The sequence below is a fragment of the Diprion similis genome, chromosome 8 (assembly GCF_021155765.1).
Source record: "Diprion similis isolate iyDipSimi1 chromosome 8, iyDipSimi1.1, whole genome shotgun sequence".
In the NCBI taxonomy this organism is placed as follows: Eukaryota; Metazoa; Arthropoda; class Insecta; order Hymenoptera; family Diprionidae; genus Diprion; species Diprion similis.
In genome coordinates, this window is record NC_060112.1 from 23706765 (window position 1) to 23728984 (window position 22220).

Genomic DNA, 22220 nt, shown 5'->3' on the forward strand with positions numbered 1-22220 from the left:
TTCAATTTCCTTCTTTCTGTTTTATTCTCGAGATATTATCATTATTATTATTATTATTATTATTATTATTATTATTATTATTCCGGAAGCGACGGTTATAATTCAAAGGGGGGAGCGACAGCTGTTTCATAATGAATAATGCAGGGATTAAAAACAGGATAAAACAACCGACAATAGAAAAACAAATCCGTTTATTGATCACAATTTATTGACCACCTTTCTTCTTCTTTCTCTCCCTCCGTTTAAACGTTCTTCGCAATTTTTGTGACACAATAATCATACTTTTAACAACAATGCAAATTGCATTCAGCTGTTTCCAGGCTAAAACATTCCGAACAAAAAAAATTGAGAAAAAACAAATTTTTTAAATCATTTCCTCGGCGCATCGTATTTCCTCCTTCTCTTCCATCTTCTTCTTCTTCTTCGGGATGAACTTTTGGACGGTAATTTTCTCGTAAATTTTTCAAATCGACGACGAAGAGGAATATCACAAAAATGAGAAAAATCGAAAGGAAGACTAATTTTGTAACGACTGCAGGTCTCACTTCATGAACGAACTTTAATTTCGGTACACTATCAATTTCCATCCAATAGACATTTGCTCCAAAACTTATTTACCCGACTGTACATCGATCCGTCCTTAATTCGGTTTACACTGAACAACGAATCCTTGATTACGCGCCCATTTCGATGAGGATTTCTATCCTAATCGGTGTTCAACAACAAACATGGAAACAAGAATCAGGACAGAAGGTTGAGATTATCTCCGTGGCTTAATATATATGATATATATACATAATTATCTGCAAGAACCGGAAGTTTCGCCGGAGTGAAGCTTATAAACTGATAATTCCGCATCGCCGCATATTGCAGCCTCGTGCTTACGGATCTTCCTCAAGGATTAAATCTCAATCCTGCAGCGCGCGAAGTTCGGGACCCAAAATTCTAGAACTCCGGAGTAAGTCAAACATACAAATATGCAATTGCTTCGCGTTCATCAGGGTTTACTCAACGCCAGGAAATCAAGCTATTCGGTGAAATTTAGGTATATTAGGTATATTATTATATATAATTAGATATATTAGGTATATATATATATTACTATGAATTTGCGAAAAAAAATTTATTACACACCTTTTTTCCCCGATTTATTCGTAACAATATATAAAAATATATATATACCGCCAAGTGGACCAACAACAACAACGACAACAACAACATTCTGCGTAACACGTCATATCACTCCAGACAAGTTTTATATATTGTTACGAATAAATCGGGGAAAAAAGGTGTGTAATAAATTTTTTTTCGCAAATTCATAGTAAGTGCATTATTATACCTCTGGTGATGATGATAATAATAATAATAATGATAATAACAACAACAACAACAACAACAAGACTCGATAATACGCGTCTGCCTTCGCACCTTTTCAACGTAAATAAATTATTGCACAGCCCAACGTGTGTTATATGCCTAATGTTACGATGACAATATATTCATAATAATTTCGCTAGATGTGCAAGCGTACAGCAAAGCAAAGAATCCGGAGAGGTGATTCGAGAAAAAAGATATATAATCAAAAACATTGATTATGATGTATTATGGAAAGTACTGCAGAGGATGATCAATGGTTATAACTTTCGAACTGATGGAAGGTAATACTCTCGTTCACTCTGTATTCACAGTGATTGACACTCGTAATTTCCGTTTTCTATATGTGATTCTGTAATTCGTAGGAACATTTACTTGTCTTTTCTCTCCCCTCCACCTCCCTCACTCTTTGTTACTTCTTTGCTTCTATTACGTTTTATTCTTTCGAGGTAAGAAGCGCAAACAAAAGAACCTGAAAGCTTTCCACTTTCTTGCTGAGAATCACCGAGGTGAGGATCTTTTGATAACTTCGTGAAACCTAACCGGAGATTCCCTTGCACCAGGTATAACACCGTATATCTAGAAAAACAAGTCTCAGCAGCTATTATATATGTACAGTCGAAACGGGATTTGAAAGAGAATTTAAAATCACATTCGCCTTTCAAAGCTGATCAAATCAACCTCATAAGCATACGCAAAGGATTTTGCTTAGAGGGTTGTTTAGCCCCTAGTATAGTATAAAGAGCGAAAACCAAGAATGAGGGATGAATTGCCCGGATTTGCACTCTTTGAGCCGCTTCGCAATCGCTTTAAGCCAAGAAAACTTGAGCTTTTACGTAAGCCCGTATTATGCCTACAGGTATGCAACCTGCACTGCTCTACTGAAAAAAATGACGTTTGGAAAGAATTGAGCGCTGAATTCTTTCGAAACATTTTACGATTTGTCATATCATTTTTTTTAGTAGGGAAGTGTTCGGTTATAAATATGATGTAAAAGTTTTTGTTCACCGGAACGAAAGCGCAATTCGAAGAGCGGATTATTCGGGCTTAGTGCAACAGTGTGATTAAACAATGGGACAGAATTCGAAGCACCGAATAGCGTGCAATTTGAATTTCAATTCTGTATGATAATAATGCGACAAAGCAAACGTGCATCGCCAATTCTAAGGCCATTCAATGCGACGTTATGCGGCTTCGAGCGGATTCCGATGGCGTCATGCGTAAATTCTGCGAGCCAATAGCTTTTACCGTGCTTCGAACAACGTCAACTCGATTCATAAATCAATATAATTGCAAAAAAATTTCTAGAAAATCGTCGGTGGCGTTTGGAACTGCAGTTTATACTGCGCGCCATTTTCGTCACAAAATCCGAAAAGTCACCAGATTTGGGTGAAAATCGGTATTCGAGGCTTTTCGAGATCACTGATCACGAATCTGAACTCGGAATTGCAAAATTCATCATGGTGGATTTAATATGGTTGCGTAGAGTGACTTTCTGGACTTTTGTCCGCCATCTCGAATTTCGATAATCTGATTCCAGATTCGTTATCAGCGCCTCCAAAAATCCCGCATTCAGATCTTATGCAGAACTACAACTTTTGAATTTTTCCCTACATCAGTTAACCGGCAGAAAGCCTATTAATATGTGGGCTCTACGTGTGATCGAAACCTTTTATAGGTTATATTTAAGATATAGGCACACAATTTGGGGACTTTCTAAGGGGATTAGAGCTCATCAAATCCCTGCAGTCCAAAGATTAGTCGTTTCTGATTTTTGACGCGCCTCGACTGTTTATCTAGAAAATTCAAACCGATCCAAAACTACGTAACTAAATTTCTCCCTCATCATTTCAGGACTCGGGCTACAACAGTCCGTCCATACAGAAAAAGATAATGGAGCTGCAGGCTGGGATGTGTCAGAACGGATCGGTGGACATGGCCGGTGAGTATTTCTCGAAAAAGCGATGATGCGGTGAGCTTCTAAGCGAGTTATTACAAGATTAGAGATACGCGACGCGATGCCGGATGTGAACGGTGTGGCGGTTGGAAATGACGACTAGGTTTCAGAGGCCGCACTTTATATACACCGCAAAGCAACCCGCAAACAACAATAGCTGTATATTTATAATAATTATTCATCGAGCTCACGTAATTTCCACAATTCATCACACATTATTACGCAGCTTTTAATCGTACGATATTCGAGTAAACAGAAAAACCTTACTTCTTATCAAAGATTGATCGAAGAGGTTCGACGATAGATTCTTTGCGACCTCACCACTCGAGGTATCCAATCAGCAACCCATTATACTATGGAAGCCGTGTAAAAAAGATTTGGGACCAAAAAATCGCGACGTCTCGAGGCTGTTCGTCCAGGACATTAATTCCTGTTCCGTGAGGGCGGATCCTTCGATCGCACATAAATGCGGCTGTGGAGTAATCGGTTAATTTTCGAACATCTTAACTTATGGAATCCTAAAGAAGAAACAGCCGCAGCTTGTTACTTTCGACAAACCTACGTGTATAAACATCGCGTAACTCTTGAGAAAAATGAGAAAGAGAGAGAGAGAAAGAAAAATAAACAACAAAATAGTCGTTATGGCCTTCCATGCGTGTAAATGACGACGAGTGCGAGAGTTGTGAGACGGGCGGTGATAATTATTTGTTAAATAAATTCTCTAATTAGTATTCAAGCCGTATACAAGTAGAAAACGAAGAATTCTCGTGTCTGATTATCGAGAAGAGACAAAACTCGCAAATATTGGGCGTGATTATTATTGTAGTGAATAATCTTTACGCGGTGCCGGAAAATATGGCGAGGTAGTTACGTGCTAAAAATAAATTTGTCAAATATTATCAAATATGTTGATTAAATACAATTGATAACAAGAATTGTTGTTTTCCCAATTCTTTTGTTGAATAAATTAACAGAATTTTTTTTTTTTTTTGCTTCAATTGAATTAAACAAAAATTTCTGTCATCGTAATTGATAAATTCAACAGATTCTTTTTCTGCATTGACTTTTAGAGCAATTTCCTCGATATTTTTATCCCATCCTTTACTATTACTTTACAAATTTGAAAGCTTTTTTCACTGCGATACGTAATCTAAAGTGAAAATTTAGGGTATATAATTTTACATCAAAAATGGCCGCACTTCAAACGCGGAATAATTACAGTGGACAGGTAAAGAGGCGTTGAACTTGCATAAAACGCTCAGCTTCGAAAGTATATACATAAAGAGAGAACAAGGGACTTTAGGCTGACCGTGAACCAGCCCTTGAACTTCTTGTTTTCACACTGTAGGTTCCAAGTTCACACAAAAAAAAACAATAACGATTTAAAAATTCTCAGGTATCATGTTTTGTACATAGAAATATGGAGATTTTTTTATTTATTTTTAACCACTATGACGGATACACTATTACAAATTTTGGAAGTCGAAGCTTGGATTCGTTATCGGTGATCCAGAAACCCCCCGCCTACTAATTTCTACCCAAATCCAAATGTTTTTACGTTTTCTCCCCACCATATTGAATCCGCCATTTTGCATTTCGCAAATCTGACTTCAGATTCGCGATCAGCGAGGTAAAAAACCTCACGGTAGCAGTTTTCATTCAAGTCCGCTCATTAATTTTCAAGATAGCATCATTTTTAATTGATTTTTTTGAATCTTGTTATTCAAATAATTGAAAAAGTATCGAACCGATCAAAAGGAAAATTTAATCAGTTTTAAGTTTGGAAAAGCAGCGTCGATTGAGACCAATATCATTAAAATCCGGTAACTTGTTCTCGAGACATCGTCAGACGAAAAAATTGATCACACACAGACGTTCATCCAAAAATGGTCGGAGGTGATTTTCTAGATTTTGAAACGTCGAGATCCAGTGAAAGCTCAACTCTTCATTTCCGAGATGATCGCAACAACTTCCTTCTTCTTCTCTGAAGAAGAAGAACAGTGAAACGGAAAGTTAAAAAAGTGAGAAAAGTAAAACGATGAAAACAAAGAAAAAGGAAAACAGAGGAAAGAATAATTCCACCCAGCTCGCGTCTTCGAGGAAACGGACGTAATTCCTCCCTCATTATTGACTTACGGTTCAAAAGCATACCTAAGGGTGTAATAAAATTTGCGAAATTTGAGCCAAATGGGAAAACATCCCCAAAATCCCCAATATAATATTATACGTAGGTGGCCCGTATTCGCCGATCCCACCACGAAATATTCCAGCCATTCCCAACTCTGGTACACCCTTGGGTGGATTCCTCTTCAGGGATTATTTCTCCCCGACAATAAGGCTAAAGACTGCCCAATAAATACGAATCTCAAGGCTCGCTGACCACGGAATAAAAGAAATTCGATAAATACTCAAGGGGTTGATTCACTGCCCACCGTTTCTACCCTCCGCACTTGGATGCGAGCAAATCTGAATTCGCAAACTCATCGCTCTCGGCTGTTCGGGCATTGACCATCGCATGCGAAGAGAGACGTAAGCGTCAGAATCGTCCGAATAAAGACATGGAGATTTTTTTCTCGTCGAGAAATTTTATCCCGATCCCTGGAACGCGTTTCCATCAACGGATCTAGTCTATCAACCGTCCATTTTGCGTCCCTCGGATCATCGACGGTCGTTAACTTTCTTTCACAAAAACAGCTTTTCACCTCGTCTCATTTTACGACGTTGATCTGCATACGGAGATAATATTTGCCCGCGAAACGACGAAGAAGCGAAGGTGCAAAAAATAGATCACTCGCAGAGGATCTCGATCGGCGACAAACCGCGTCAGGTTACGTCAAGTTTCAATCCCATGGTTTTAAACGATCGCCAAATTCAGCTGCTCCCGCTACTCGTCAATAATAATGATCTATCATTGTTTTACACCCCATTTTTCATCCCTCCGACCCTTCTTTTTTCACCCTAGATCGCGAAAAAAGACTTTAAACTAGCCTCTCTTGCCCTGAGCACTTAAGCTCTTGTCAAAAGTTTTCTTTTTTTACCTGTCAAGTTGTGGGGGGGGGGGGGGAGGGGGCGGAGAATTTGGAGAGCAGCACTTTGTTAAAAGAAGGATGACGTTGATATAATTACGACACTACGCTACAGGGGTGAAGAAAAAATATGTACATCGAACGATCGGATGAACCTTCGTTGCACTGACATTACGCACACATGTTAAAGAATGATGATGATGAATAAAAGCCTGCCATGCAATAAGGATAAGGAGGATACTAACGCCCACGTCTGGCTCACACCTTACACCCATGAACCGTCCCTCATGACATATTAAAGAAATTTGAATACATAGTAGAGGGAGGAAGTGTCCAAGCTACCCGGTATTCCCCAACTTGTGACACGTTGCAGGCTCCGTTTACGACGACGAGATGAGGAATTGCCGGAAATTCTGTATGCGAGGGTTACAGAACCTTGTAACTGAATTCGGCTGACTTAGTTAACGGAAGTTGAAAGGGGGGGGGGGGGGGGGGGAGGGGGAGGTCTTCCTCTACAGACAAACACGGACAGACGCTCTGCTCTTGGTTGTTGAAAACTTTATTTAATGTTTATTAAATTATAAGAAAACAGTCTTCCGAATTATAAAGCGAGTTGACAGTACCTCGAGGGGAATCGTACGAATCTAACAGATTTTCAACAGGCTTGAAGAGATTTGAAATATCGCCATATTTTTTTCTGAAATATCTGTATCTTGAGAATTACACGGTCAATTCTCAGCTGAAAGTATAAAAAATTCAGTGAGTTATGATTTTTTTATTAAAATGATCCATTTTTCGGTATTTCATTGTGTCTTGTTTGTTTTTTTTTTTTTTTTTTTTTTTTTTTTTTTGTCATCTTCAAGAATTCATTTTGCTACAGATAACTACATCTGCCTTGAAATGTAATAGTTAAAGAACATCCCAGAATTTTTTCCAAGTAATTTGAATCTATATCTCCATTTCTACGCAATGAATTTTCATGTGGGGTCTGCAGCGACCCCGGTGCGACACCAGTCTTATAGACAGAAAGTGTGCAGCGTAAGAGTTAATAAAAGGATCCGATCATCGCAGTCTCTCCTGATAAAATGACTAAAAAGTGTCGATTTTCGGCCATCCAATCACCTTAATCCGACCTCATTCAAGACCTGACGTCACTTAACTCGATGACTATTCACCCCAAAGGACGCCCCATTACACGCGACCCTGGATTCTCCAATAGATGCTCTTAGGTGTCTGGAAATGAAATTACGTGGAACGTGAATATTGTTCACTGTTCGTCAATACGCGTTCGGTCAATTGGTTGCATTTCGATTTCGCCAGAGTGGAGTATCAGACCGATTTTCCACGTGAAGATTTTGCGCAAACTCTTGTCAGTTGAGACGAAATTTTATGCACTTCGTGTACTCTCATAATCGACTTGACTTTTCTTTGCAATTCTTTGTTCTTTTCACCTAATTTTAGGATAAGATTACTTGCTTGCACGGTGCTAATCGAGTATTAGATTACCAGGATGAACGGGAAAGCATTACTTGAGTCCTGGAGGATCTTTTGCAATCCAAATCATCGTCTCCAGCGCACGTACAAGTCTTGGTACTTTGGTATCCAGACATGAATCGAACGGATCAACAAAGGCATGCGCAGAGATAAATAAATATGATAAAATTATGGAAATCAAAAAAGCATTACAAGTAAGCTAGAAAACATCCAACCCCCAGCTTCGTACATTGAAAACGGCAAGAATTCTCGTGTTGTCCACCGGAAATAACAGCATGATGATTGAGGCCGACATTGACGAGGGATCGCTCGCTTTTTCGTTCTTGTGTGAAATTCGATCCACTATACAGCATTCGACATTCTTTTCACGTCAATGGTTTCGGCATGCTATTAAGTACTCTTTGCTTCATGAACAGTGCGATGATTCTTCCTCGGGACGACGTGAAGCTGCGGTGCAATTTGAACGACAATTGTATAACCTCGTAAGAATTCGCAAGACCGAAAGTCACACACCTTGGAATAGAGTGCAGCTGACTTGGTTCTCGTGAAGCAACGCCTTTAGCCAACAATCCAAGGTGCAGGCCAATGGCTCGTTTATACGTACACACACGCATGTAATGCCGGCTGCGTAATTGCAGGCGACATAGTAACATCGATTTGAGTTCATAGTGGTGAACCGTTGAGACGGTTCTTTGGTCAATTAAAAGTCCTTAGCTGTATATGAGACTTGGGCGGATTGTTAATGGAAATGAAGTGAATCCTCTTGTTGGATATCAGACCAAAACCTATGGACAAAACTTGTTAAAATTATAATAAACTATCATCCAAAATGTTGTCAGAATTGATGAATTTTACTCTCGTGTATTATTCCAACAACTTTAATGCAAATTATACAATCATCCAAAAGGATGTTAAAATGACTCCGGAGTCACTAAAGAACCGGTAAAAATCTTCCTCAAAACACCGCCAACTCCTCGTTACTTTTTCGATTCGCATTATTACATAAGTTTATGGTGTTTACAAATAAGCGGGTCCCGCGTTTTCATTTTACAATTTCCAAACGCTTATGATACGCGTATTTTGTCATGCGCCATTAAGTGTGATGTAGATGTCGTAGTATATTGAAAAAAATCAATGAGAACATACGTCATGAGAGAATTTTTCAGACTTTCAGAGGCGTTCAGGAAGCAGAAAGTGGCTCGTATCTCCCTTCGGACAGTTTACGACGCTCTGGAAGTGCTTTTTCGTCAACTATACATTACCTATGTAACGTACATTCCTTGTACACTCTTTCCTCCACTACACGGGATAAAATTTCTTCCATGGTCGTTAGTTGTGACACTATTTCATTCGGTTCAAAACTTCTATTCCCAATTTTCTTAGAGTACCTGTAATTCCACTTTCCGAACAAGTCCAACACACGCACAACCGGGTTCAATACTCAATGAAAGAGCATTATTAATACCCTCAACCGTATAGGTAATCTTCTTTTTCCTTTGAATCAGTCCTTCCTTCATCGCTTCGTACAGTAATATTACCCACGTTTTCTCATTATTCCATTGGGTTGCTCTCTCTCTCTCTCTCCCTCTTTATCTGTGCACCGAGTCGACTCATAACTCTGATCCTAGGACGTACGGTTCAATCTTTATCTCATAGAGTGATGAAATAAAACTTTGTATCCAGGATGAGGATACGATCGAGGACTCTATTCGTTTATTTTTTTTTATTTTATTATTTCACCACTTGGTACTTGTCAACCACCATGTCCCAAATGTCGAGGACTCTAGTATCCACCAAAAGCATTTTCGCATGGTACGGTGACCGAATACTAAACCTGAAGCTGAGTCCAAATTCTCGTGCGAATTAAGTAACGCGAAGCTTTTTCGCTTCGGTTTACAAAAGGGAATAAAAATTTTGTTTTCAATTCCGCAGGCTTCTGTCCCAAGCTTTGGGACGGCATCCTCTGTTGGCCGTCCACAGCCCCCGGCGCTGTGGCAACTCTCGCCTGTCCGGATTACATCGCTGGTTTCAACGACAAGGTGAGTTCTCTTAGTGAGATCTGATAAAATCATCGCGCGAAGTCGCTCGTCATAGAATCGAAGTTCGATTTATCTCGAACGAGTATAATGTAAACTATAAACGATCGTTTCAATTCAACTTTCCAACCCTTACGGGTCAAAATGACCCCAGACATCTAAACTAGTCGGATTTGATCAATGATAAATAATCAAATATCATGAAAATCGTCAATTCATTGATTTTCCAAAAATTCAACCTCGCTCATTCAAATAAATCCACTTTTTCCATCTAGATTTTTTTCTCAAATATCTGTGTCTTGAGAGTTACGCAATCAATTTTCAGTTCAAAATATTAAAAATTCAGTGAATCGTGATTTTTTGAGTAGACTGATTCATTTTCGAGTATTTTGTGGTTTTATTTAAACAGTCTTTTCAACATTAAAAATTTCATTTTCCTAAAGACAACTAATTTGCTTTGAACCATAAGCCACGGGAGCTTCTCATTTCTCCTCTTCCTGCGCCTCGAGGGTTTTCGTATTTTTTTCTTACGTCCTTTCACACAAATCAGCTTACTTCATACTTCACGCGTACTGAGTGAAATAAGTAATACATATACTGCGAGTTAATGAGCTCAGGCATGAAGGGCGAAGGAGAGAAGGAACCTCGCGGTGAATTTTTATAAGTGAATCATTACATAAATTAAGTATCTCTAAAACGTCAATTATTATCTACCACGCATGAAAAGCGGTTTCATCAAGCTGCTTCGTTCCAGTTTCCTTTCAACTGAACCGTGCCCGAGTAACGTCGGTATAAATTCATTGCGAGGTTTATTCCTCATCCAGTCGATCGACAAAATATGAAGTGAACTCGGAGAGATACTTGTTTAAAAAGACAAAAAAAAATTTGTTCGTTTTCTACGTACCAAGTACACTTGGTCAACTACAATCGACGAAAGGCTTTGTTAACTGCTTAAAAAACTCCAAAGTCATGAAGCAGCAGCGGGAAATGAGTGAACAGAAACCCTCGCCGCTTGACTTTAAGATTCCATTAAGGGTCTTCCTTGGGGGATGAATCGCGTGACGTTTAGCCGTCTGCACTACAATATAATCGGTGTTCAGGCATCGCCGTTTTACGTGTGTATATCAGTCTAATCATGAATTGGGAACCTGAAGTGGCACGCGAGTAGGTACATACCAATTGGTTTGAACTAAATAATATAACTTATCTACAAGGAGACCTAATAATGCGATTGTCAATTAAGATCTTCGGATAAAAATTAAGTAGCAATCCGTTCTCGTTAAAACTTTCACGCCTGAGAAACAACCCTCCGCCCCCCAAGAGGATCGCAGAAGTTCACAAAGTGTCCAGCGTCTAGACTGCCTGAGAACTCATAGCGGGAAATCGTTCTCGTTAACCTGATCGAAGCTGAATACTAATTAAACAGATGGCGGACTGCGCCCAGTTAGGTACGTGGTTATAAACAGTAGACGAGGTCATCGTGCAGGGCTGGGGTTGGTAAGCGGGGAGAAAAAGGTAGGAGGAGGGCAAAGGCGAGGGCGCTGCGTGCTAATCGGACATGATCTGCTTTCGGGAGCAGTGCGCAACCCTTTACGAGAAAACTAGATCACCCAAAGTCGAGTTGAACATTCGATTACTGACCACCGTCAAATCGCACCTCGCATTTCGCTATATTACACTGTCACGTAACACCTATTACCGCGGGTTGTTTGTCCTTCATTTATTTTAGGGATAAGCGCCGAGTTAACGCGCAGGGTTGTTGTCGTCATTGTGATGCTTAATGTCCCTTAACGTTGTACACCTCGAAAACGCGGGGAAGCAAAACTCCTATACCGCTCAAGCGATAAGAGTGAAACTTGGGCAGTTGATGCCTTATTTTGGCAAGAAGTGGAGCGTCTTTTTAGTTTTTCAAAATTTGGAAAAAATTTTACAGATTGGTTACCACCCACAGAAATTGACCAAATTTTCATAGTTGCACGGAATGGATCGAACTATCCGGTATGATGCCACTCGGCGGTGTTGAAACATACATTTTGAGCTCAGTCTCATGAGATTTGATGGTGAAATGACGAAATGGCAGCTGATCTGATTTTCGATTACGAAGTACACCGAAATCTCATTTTGGCGACATTTGTTACCGACATTACGCGCATGCCGGTAATGTATTCGTTTTCGAGGTGCACAACGCGTCTTTATAAGCACCTGTCGCAACCCGGGTCCAAATCATTGCGTAGAAAGGGAAGTATCGATTCAAATAACTTGAAGAAATGAAATTTTTGGAAAATTAATAAATTAACGATATTTACGATGTTTCATTATTTATTCATGGATCAAATCATACTACTTTGGACGTTTTTTATATGCAATTTATGGTGAACGTGCCGTGGGGTCATTTTGACCCCGGTGTGCAGCGTAAGGGATTTACGTTGTTCGTCCGTTTGTTCACTTATTTTTGACTCAGTCGCATTTTGTTTTCTTATTTTTTTATTTCACTTTACAGGAGAACGCCACGCGGTCCTGCATGACCAACGGCAGTTGGTATTGGAACGTCACAACCAACAGCACATGGAGCAACTACTCGCAGTGCTTTAAGGCACCATTCGTCAAGGTCGTCATGGAGCTGGAAACCCAGAACGCTTCGCTTGTGGTGAGACTTTCTACTCATTGTATTGTACATAATTTTTTACATTTTTTGGGGAACTTTTTACTCTGTAACATTTGAGGGGAAAACACTCGAAGTATCTAATTGCATTGACTAAAAAAAGTGAAAATACACTTGAATTGTTTTCCTCATTCTCTGGTACTATCTTTTAGTACTTAAGAAGAACGTCAAGCTTGTATTATTAAAACGACTCTTAAAGCTTACAGCAAAAAATCGATTTTTTCGGATCTCTCGAAGATTACGTAAAATTTCTCATTCAAACCAATTGAACGTTCTTAGCTAGGAATTGACAAAGCACTTGCCCAGTATTTTTACTCTCAGTGGTTGCATGCTCTGTTTGTGGGGATCAACTTTAGCCGCAGTATTCACCCTTTGACCTTTAAAGGGCCAGAGTTTCCCCAAGAGAAGCCAGCAGGCAGCTCGGAAACTCCACCGGGCGTGTTGACTATGTACAGTATACGTCAATCATACCTAGTTACCTCTAAAAAATATCGAATTTTAAGGGGAAAATATCCGCCCTCTAAAGATTGAACGCGATTCTTGACGTGGTATAATAATTTCAAGAATAAACGCATATCTACGAGGTACAACTCGGATACTTTCCCTTGCACAAGACAAGTCGGAGGTTTTTAACGCGCCCTTCAAATTACGCAATACCAATCAATTTCAGCCCTTGAGAAGCGCCGAGGAAAACTCCAATTAACAACAAATCAGCGTTAAAACTTGCGAATACTCATAATTAAACGATCTGGGTACCGACCCAATTATCCCCGAGTGTAAAGGCTAAAACTAGACTCGGAGACATTTAATTTCCATTTCCACATTCCGAGTGCGAGAAGAGAGCGGAATAATAGTAGTTTGACAATTAGTTGGGCAAATGTAAATTTAGGTTCATGTAAACCCTTGGTGGCCTAGTAATCCAGTAGACGATAGACTGCGCGTTCTATTTTGTAGGATATACATTCGTTCATATTATATCCGTATTTATAACAAACGGAGAAAGAAAAATTTTAATCAAGCAAGCAAGCTCGAAAAACCTCTGAACCGAATACACATGAGACATGATGAATTACCTTATTAAAGACTGAAATTGTGTAATGATTTGATATATTGTAACGAATCTCTGGCCAATTAATGAGACGTAACAGCTCGCTCAACGAGAAATTTACATCCACAATCGGAGTATAACGTGTATAACTTACATAACTGGAGAATTTGGAAATTCGTCTTGAAAGTTATTCAAGCATGCAGCTTGTATAGATCTGCTACAATTTCGCGCTTATTTATCGAAAACTTGTTCCCCGCGTGAATACTTGAACGAAAATCAAACCCTCGCCTCGTCTTCCAGGCTAATTAATCGCCGGACAATTTAATTATTGAAGCTTTAATGAAAGCTCTGGAAATGTTCTACCTGCTGCAAACGAAATTCGGTTCGATGCCGTGCGTCCAGACAATAAGGCCGTTTTCAGTTCTCAAAAAGCCTTTGTGTGTCCAAGACACACTTCCACTGACAACGCTGTGACTGCGTTAAGTGAACTTAATGTGGTTCTTTAGTCGATCCAAAGTCCTTAGCTGTGTTTAAGACTTGTGGCTAAAAGCAGGGAAACAAACTTTTTGAAAATTGAATTTGTGACATAGCTATTATGGCGGTTTCAAGTTTTTTCAACGGAAATGCTATCGCAACTATTTCATAAAATCCATAGACCTTGATGAAAAACGAGAGAACGGTTGATGGAATATAGATCTTTCCAACGACATGTTGAAAAGAAAAAGTTGCCGACCGTTTCGAAAAGATTTTTAGTGATAAACACGGCGGTGTATAGGTTGAAAATGTCGCTTCCAGAATGCGACGATATGCCGCGGAATTTGAATATTAAGAATCTTATTTTCACACGACCTGGATTGATTTATTACTAATAATAATAAAACGATAATTAGACTTTCATCTTTGATCGAATAAAATCTATTGTACATCGAGATGTATAAAAATAATGGAACTATACACTCGCTATTAATTCTATCTGATGACAACGATAGCCAAATGAAAACGTATGGACAAAACTTGAAAAAATTATAATAAACTATCATCCAAAATATTGTCAGAATTCATCAAATTTACCATCATGTATTATTCCAACAACTTCAATGTATATTAAACAATTCTCTAAAATGATGTTCTATTGACTCCAGAGTCACTAAAGAACCACCATAAGTAGACCGCAAATGGTTAGTCTCTCTACTAACCGAAGCAGTACCTTAGCGCCTAAGAAAACACTTGATTATTAGAACAGCAAAGGGGAATCATATAACTGCGACTAGACGGTGAATCGAGCATCAGTCCTTATTTTCGCCCCAATTTTATATTCCCAGAGCTACGAAGAGTTACTTATAAGGTTCTCCAGTTTTTTCAATTCGCAAATCCCTCCAAATCCTATTCGTATTGAATAGAAACTCTTCTTTCACCAAACGGCAATGAGACTTCTGCAAAGTGCTTTAAGCTCCCTCAATATTAGATATTCAATATTCGCATATTCCAGCTGAAATTAAATTGTGAACGTGCCAGCAAGTAACATCGAAAAATGAAGTTAGTTTTTCAATCCCCCCCCCCCTTCCCTCCCTATTTTCTATTCATTTTTAAGGAGACCGTCAACCTTATTCCCAAGAAGTGTAATTTCCTTAATGCGTTTCAGGAACGGAAACCGGCAACACGTTCTGGTAACTTTTCCACGAAAATTTCTACCGCATTATAGCGGAGCTGGTATAATGTGATGACAACGATAACCGTGCAGTAAGATATCAGATAAAAATAACATTAAGGACAAAACCCCTCGCAATCTGCATCTTCAATTATATATACTCTTATACTGGGAAAAGAATAATAAATGAATTTTTGCTGGAGACATTCTGGAATTGTTCGTCCATCGCTAAGTTCCAAATTCCATAAAAATTGTGAAAATTTCAAAGCTTGTGTATCAATAGTTCGCCAAGATATTTTCAAAACCTCGATATAGGGTTTTACAGGCCCTGCGAACTTAAGGTCGAGTGAAACCAATATTAAATGAGGGCAAAAGGGATGCGGCCGATCGAGTTTGCATCCGGTGACTAGTAAAATGGCGGAGTCAATATTCATTTCCGACCATGGAGGCGACTGCGGCTATCGGCTTTCGGAATTGGATGGTTTAAGCGAAGGGCAAATCGGCCCTTTGGAATTTCAATTACATTGAGAATTCGCCGTGTTTCTAGATCTAATACACAATCTCAATACCAATTGAAAGTTAACATTCCCCAGTTTGAGGATTATACGGAAAATCATGACGCAAGCTTTTCACGATGCGATAGGCACTTTCGTTCGTTCTATTCTTCCCAATACTTCTAACGATCAAAACGAAATTTTCTAAATGATCTTGAGGAATTTAGAAGATTTAAAACTCGAACTCCTCCCCTCGCGCACTTCCATAACGAAAATATACTTCTTCGCGTCATCACAGTATATAAAGTAAAAGTTGACGAGAATTGATGGCGAAAGGAAAATATTTCTGCCTAGTAGTACGAGTACGCCGAAAAAGCACGAATATGAAAACGAGAATTATGAAATATATGTACGTATAAGCATAACCGATTATATACGTACGCACTTTGCATCTCAACTTCAAGCTACCACAGATTATTATGCACAACTAACATCTATACGCCTCTAGATATTTTTTCGAGCAACGTGTGTTACAGAACCGCGCCAAGCTTGAGGAAATTCGTAACGAAAAATTCAAAGCTACGCAATACACATCCGAAAGAATTCGCTGCCATAAAAATTGGCCAAAGAGGAGAGAAAGTATCACCCCATTAATATCGCAGCCGTGTCAAGCTTTGAATGAGCGATTCTTGAGCGATAAAAGCTGCGGAGCCCATAAATCTTTTCCCATTTGAAGCAAAACGTGTGTTACACCTTGCTTTCATCCACCTTTTCTACACTGAAAACCTTCGTTGAGAATTCTTTTATTCTTTGGATATTTCAGAAGTACATACCGATCGTCAAGACGATCTCACTGGCCGGGTATTCCGTCTCCCTGTCGACCCTGATAGTCGCATTCTGCATACTGGCAGCGATAAAGTAAGTGCAATAGTGCATATATAATTCTTGTTTTACAAGCATAACGAATAATGAATCCCGTTCTTTATACTGCTTTAATTCATCTCGGAAAGAAGAGAAAAATCGTCGAAGTCACGAAGATCCGAGATAATAGGAAAAGATTATATTCTAAACTTTGTTATGTTATTTTGAATAGATCAGTAATATGCGCTTGTGCTTTAGAAACCGTGCAATATTTCACATGATGTTTATAAAGAGGGAAAGACCGTTGACGAATGAACCACCGGTTGTAAAGTTTTCTGCTATACCTGCTTATACAGCAATAAATGTGAGTAAATCGATGAGAAAATATTTCACCGCCGAAATAACAGAATGAATTATTCCGCAGCGAAGCGGAACGAAGTTACCGCGATACACCGGAAAAGTGTAAAAAAGTGTGCAACTTCTGAGCACCCGTGTACCTCACACAATATAAGTCTCTACTTCTCGAAACTAGGAAATCTCTTTACCCATCAGTGTCCGGCAACTCGAAATCGAGTTTGTGGACTTTTTTGACGCTTCGCGGGGTACTTTGTTACAGGAAACTAAGATGCCCGAGGAACATGCTGCACATGCACCTCTTCGCCTCGTTTATGATGAGGGCCTTCATCGCCCTCCTCAAGCACTCGATATTCGTTGACGGCCTCGGCTTGTCCTCCGACGTTTTGGTACTGGGCGGAGGCGAAAGTTACTGGCTCTCGGATCCCAACGAAAGCAATTGGCACTGCAAGGCGTTCACCAGTGTCTGGCAGTATTTCATCCTCGCCAACTATTGCTGGATACTGATGGAGGGCCTCTATCTTCACAACTTGGTCTTTCTGGCTCTCTTCACTGATTCAAACTCGAGCATCACGGGCTACGTCGTTCTCGGCTGGGGTGAGTCATACAAGCCCTGAAACTTGGGGGATTTTCAACCACTTGGAAGCTAGTCGATCTAATCCATGCTCGTCCATCAAACTGCAAGACACCTGATGTAGAAGATGTATATGTACACAAGGGTGGCCCTTGAAAAGGTCATTTTTGAATTTTGGCCAGTGCGTCCCCCAAATCGGCTACACATCATTCAGCAATAATTCCCTATTTTGAATTTTTTCAACCCTAATAGGTCACTTAGTGAGAGTTTCGCCCCAAACATTTTTCAAACTCCTCGTAGAATTCGTTAGTCGTGGAAATGGGCCTCATGGCGCTATTCTTCGTACAAAAAAAAGACCTATTTCAGGTCATAATCCGGGGCCTGATCAGAAACCGCCGAACACCGCGATTGATGTTTTATCTGAATAAAATTGTTCTGTACATTCCCGGCGGCCATTTTGAATTTTCAAATTTCGAGTTCATAGGAAAGTATAGGTATGCCTGAAATATGGTGAATAGCCAAATTTGTCGCATGATTATTGCTTCGTCGATATGCGCCACGTATAAATCTCATTACTCATGCACGCGAGACCACGAACTGACACCCTGCAGTATATCACTCTTGCTACCCAGTAAACATGAACTCTTTACACTTTTTATCCGAAAGATATGTCACGTTCACCGTCTAAACTATACTTCATACCTCGATGCCAATCTCTCCAGGTTTGCCGGCCATATTCGTCCTCCCTTGGGTTGCGGTTAGGGCGGCTTTGGAGGACACATATTGCTGGACAACGCACATGAACTCCCTGTTGTTTCTAATAATTCGCGTGCCCACGATGCTCTCAATTTTGGTGAGTCGAAAATGTCTTACGCACTAACGAATGTATTATAAACTAATTATAACTCGTAGAATACTTCTACTGCAGACGAAAGAACACCCTCTACCTGAAACTCGAAGTAATTCCCTTTTAACACTTCAGATAAACTTCGTGCTGTTTATCAACATAGTTCGAGTGTTAATGCTGAAGCTGAAATCCACCGTATCCGAGGAGACTCAGAGATACAAGTAAGCGAATCTTTTATCTCTAATTAACTTACGGTTAGTAATTGCACACTCTACCAGCCGGCGGCGTCTAACATTATACTTCTAACGCAACGCTTCTCGGTTTTGAATAACAGAAGATGGGCCAGGAGCACCTTGGTACTCGTCCCGCTGTTCGGTATCCACTACACCATATTTTCCGGAATGCAATACGGCTTGGTTAAAAACGAAACGGTTGAATTGGTGTGGCTTTTGGGTGATCAACTTTTCGCGTCCTTTCAGGTACGTAATTAAAGTGATACATCTGCGTGACAAACGGCGATCGCCAGAAGTACTTGAACAGCTGGCGTGAGATCGACGGCCATATTGGAGTCGAACCCCAGCAATTTGAAATTAAATAACAATAATATTTCAAAAATTGAAATAAAAACACGTGACAACTGTTAATAAGGTTCTTCACCAAATCAGCCATGCGTTTTTCGTTTCAGGGATTTTTCGTCGCCGTACTTTACTGCTTTTTGAATGGCGAAGTACGCGCCGAAGTTTCGCGCGCATGGCGAACAAGAAACTGCATTCGATTCCGACGCGGCCGTTGGGGTCCGAGAACTTCGACTCACTCTTGCAGCACATGCAGCTGCAACGCGATTAAGCTGAACAAGAAACCTGAGGATACGACCTGGTGGAACAAGCCGTGGACATGCTGGTGCTGTAGGGTGAATGTCAACCGATCGACGCACAGCATGGCGAGTACGCAAGGTGTCCGTTCGTCCCTCTATTGCTCTACTAATCGCATCCTGCACTGACCAATTATTATTTCAATTAATTCCTCATCGAAGAGTTTCTATCTATAATAGCAATGCTGCAAGGATGTCGCATGTAATTATCTCATCGTCGTACTCGTGGGCTATTAGTTTTTCTAATTATCGAAAAGTGTCGGCTTTTTTTTTTTTGGTTGATTTTTAAAAATTATTCTATAACAACAAGTATATGAGAGTTCAATTGCGACAGTATATATTTCACATAAAAACTAAATGAATACTAATCATGTCTCACGATTTTATACTTTACACGTTTTTCGTAATATCTGATTACAAAATTTTCTGAAAATCTTTTTGCCTAGATTTACTCGAATTCCCGTGGTTAGAAATAATTTTTACATCGAATTTCCCACAATATTTATCAAATTATTAAAGTTTATCTATTTTTTTTTTTTTTTTTTTTTTTTTTAACTTTCTTTTTTTGAAATTGATTAATCAGATATAGGGACGCAAGGAGAGAGTTTGGCTAGTAGCCGTGGCTACCTCGAAGTTGCTGGTACAGGTGCTGCAAATCGCATACACGCGAACCATACGTCTCCAATGTGTAGCAAATACACGGGCCAATCGCTTTTGTCATTTTGTTCCAACGTGAGTACCAATTTTAACAATTCTCAAAATGACTATCTATAGTTGCTTTTTCAAACCAACAAAGATTCCGAAATTGCATCGTAGTGCTGAGACTATGAATGCAATTGCGAGCGGGAACTAATCATGGACACTTCATTTTTCAACAGCTATCCGATATGTCTGGATGCGGTACGGCGCCTCAAGTGGAAAAATGCGATAAAATACGAGATCAACACCGATGGAGCGATTCGGAATGCTGTCACCTCGCTTACGAATTACACAGTTTACAAAATCACTCGCATCCTTAGTTATAGTTCGAGTATACTGTAACTACGTATAAAATCTTCAGTGAAAAACTGCAGCAAACGCTGAAATATTCGATACCAACAATATCTCGTTGGCTGGTTATCGTTTACAACATATCCACACCAGCGATGTAAGTAAACCTGTATGTGTATCACCCGCGCGTTGTATATCTCTACCGAGAATCTTCATGTGTTAAATCATAAAATGTTTTGAAAGAATTCAGCATCTTTCGAAATTACAAGATAAATCACTGTAGGTACAGTTGACTGTATGATTTTTGATCTAGCATATCTGATGCTTCGTGCTTTCGTAATTTTTTTTTTGCGTGATTTCTTATATATTTTAGCAAATTTCGAATATAAATCATGTAATAACACTAATAGAAGATAGATCATCTAATAAATTACACACTGAATTCAAGTTCCAAAACATTTTATTATTTAACACATGAACATTTTCAGTGTACCAGAAATGATGTATATTTAGTATTGTGATGAAAGGAAAAGAAAAGGTGAAATCTTAAAATTTTTACTCGATTTGTAGTATCGTGGTTCGTGAATGTCCAGTGCACCGTGACTCCAGTGAACAGTTTTATTTACTTAAGATGATAAGAAGAGATTGCAGATGGTTTCTCGCCAGATATCTGTACCCCATGTATTTCGGTTATTTGTTTCCTATTTTCAATAAGAAATAACGAAATAATGAATGAGAGTAATAATAAATCAATAATAACCTAATACGATAACAACGATGTGTTGTAAAATTACTGCAGGCAGTTAAATATTGATATTTGTGAATATTTATTCGTAAAGGCGTATCACGGATCAGGTGTTAAATACAGGTTCAAAGGGATACATTATAATATACATGTAGTACTATAATATATTTTGCGATTTATAAATATTTAAAAAAAAACACACACACAGCATACGAACGTACCTTTGAAAATTCTTCTGATTGTTAACTGAGTAAGTTGTTTTATGTTTTATATGTATAATTAGAGAGCAGTATTTTGATATTGACTGAATAGTTACAAATAGTTAATATGGATTCATATAATCGAGCGTGGGATATATGCGCTGAAAGATTTTATTGAGGTAATTAGGAATAAAAAGCACTCGGTTTGTAATATGAATGGCACCTACCTTACGATACTTGTCATAATTTTAAGAAATAGCACATACATGTTCCCTGTATACTGTACAAGCATATGGTATTCCAATTATCTTCCATTCCCGACAGGGAGATGTGCAGTGTAACATTGTTGAAAACCATAAAATAGCCTATGTAAACAAACTTTACAAAAAATTCATTTGATAAAATTAAACAGTGATGATAACACTCCAACAATACTAATATATAATAATTATTATATCGTAATAGAAAGATAGGAAATATCGATGTAAAGAAAAAATATTGAAATGATGTATACCTCAACCGCTCTCTATGTCTTAATAAATTTTACTTATAAGAGCTGCATGTGCAATTTATCTGAGACGTATTAATCAACGTTTCACATGAATCAATTATCAATATATGATTAATTCACGTTATTAATAACTCTGGGAGACAGTTATCATTAAATTAAATCAAAATCGGAATACATTTTTTCTTCGTCGTGCTTAGATGGATCATTTTTTCGAACAGTAAGTTCGTATCTCAATTAATTTTATTACATTACTTTGACTAGGCAGTAACATAAAACTTCAAAGCCTTATTAGAATTTCTTACATAAGTGAGTCATTGCTCATTAATTCAATGTGTCAATTCGTCTCGAGGTTGTACTTTGATAAGTATCCTAGATATCGTGAAAAACGTGGTAATATAACTTTATATTCGTCTTACTCCTATAACTTATCTTGCAGAAAATTTTTTCAGCTAATTACACCACATATTGCGGGGCAATTTGAAAGACTAAGGAAAAATTAGTTGCCTTACATTGATGTAGCAAAAAATT

At 38.9% G+C, this 22220-nt stretch overlaps 1 protein-coding gene across 1 annotated transcript; it reads left to right on the forward strand.

Annotated features, from left to right (window-relative positions):
* Positions 1–3222: 3222 nt before the first annotated feature.
* Positions 3223–20573, forward strand: LOC124409133 (parathyroid hormone/parathyroid hormone-related peptide receptor-like; the record flags this gene model as incomplete). The annotated part of the gene is made up of 11 exons (XM_046886553.1): positions 3223–3316; positions 9784–9890; positions 12388–12534; positions 16563–16657; positions 17217–17551; positions 18251–18381; positions 18511–18596; positions 18710–18854; positions 19061–19328; positions 19830–19978; positions 20125–20573. Coding segments are annotated over 11 exons (1698 nt in total), but the record flags the coding sequence as incomplete, so codon positions are not given.
* Between the last annotated feature and the right edge of the window lie 1647 nt (positions 20574–22220).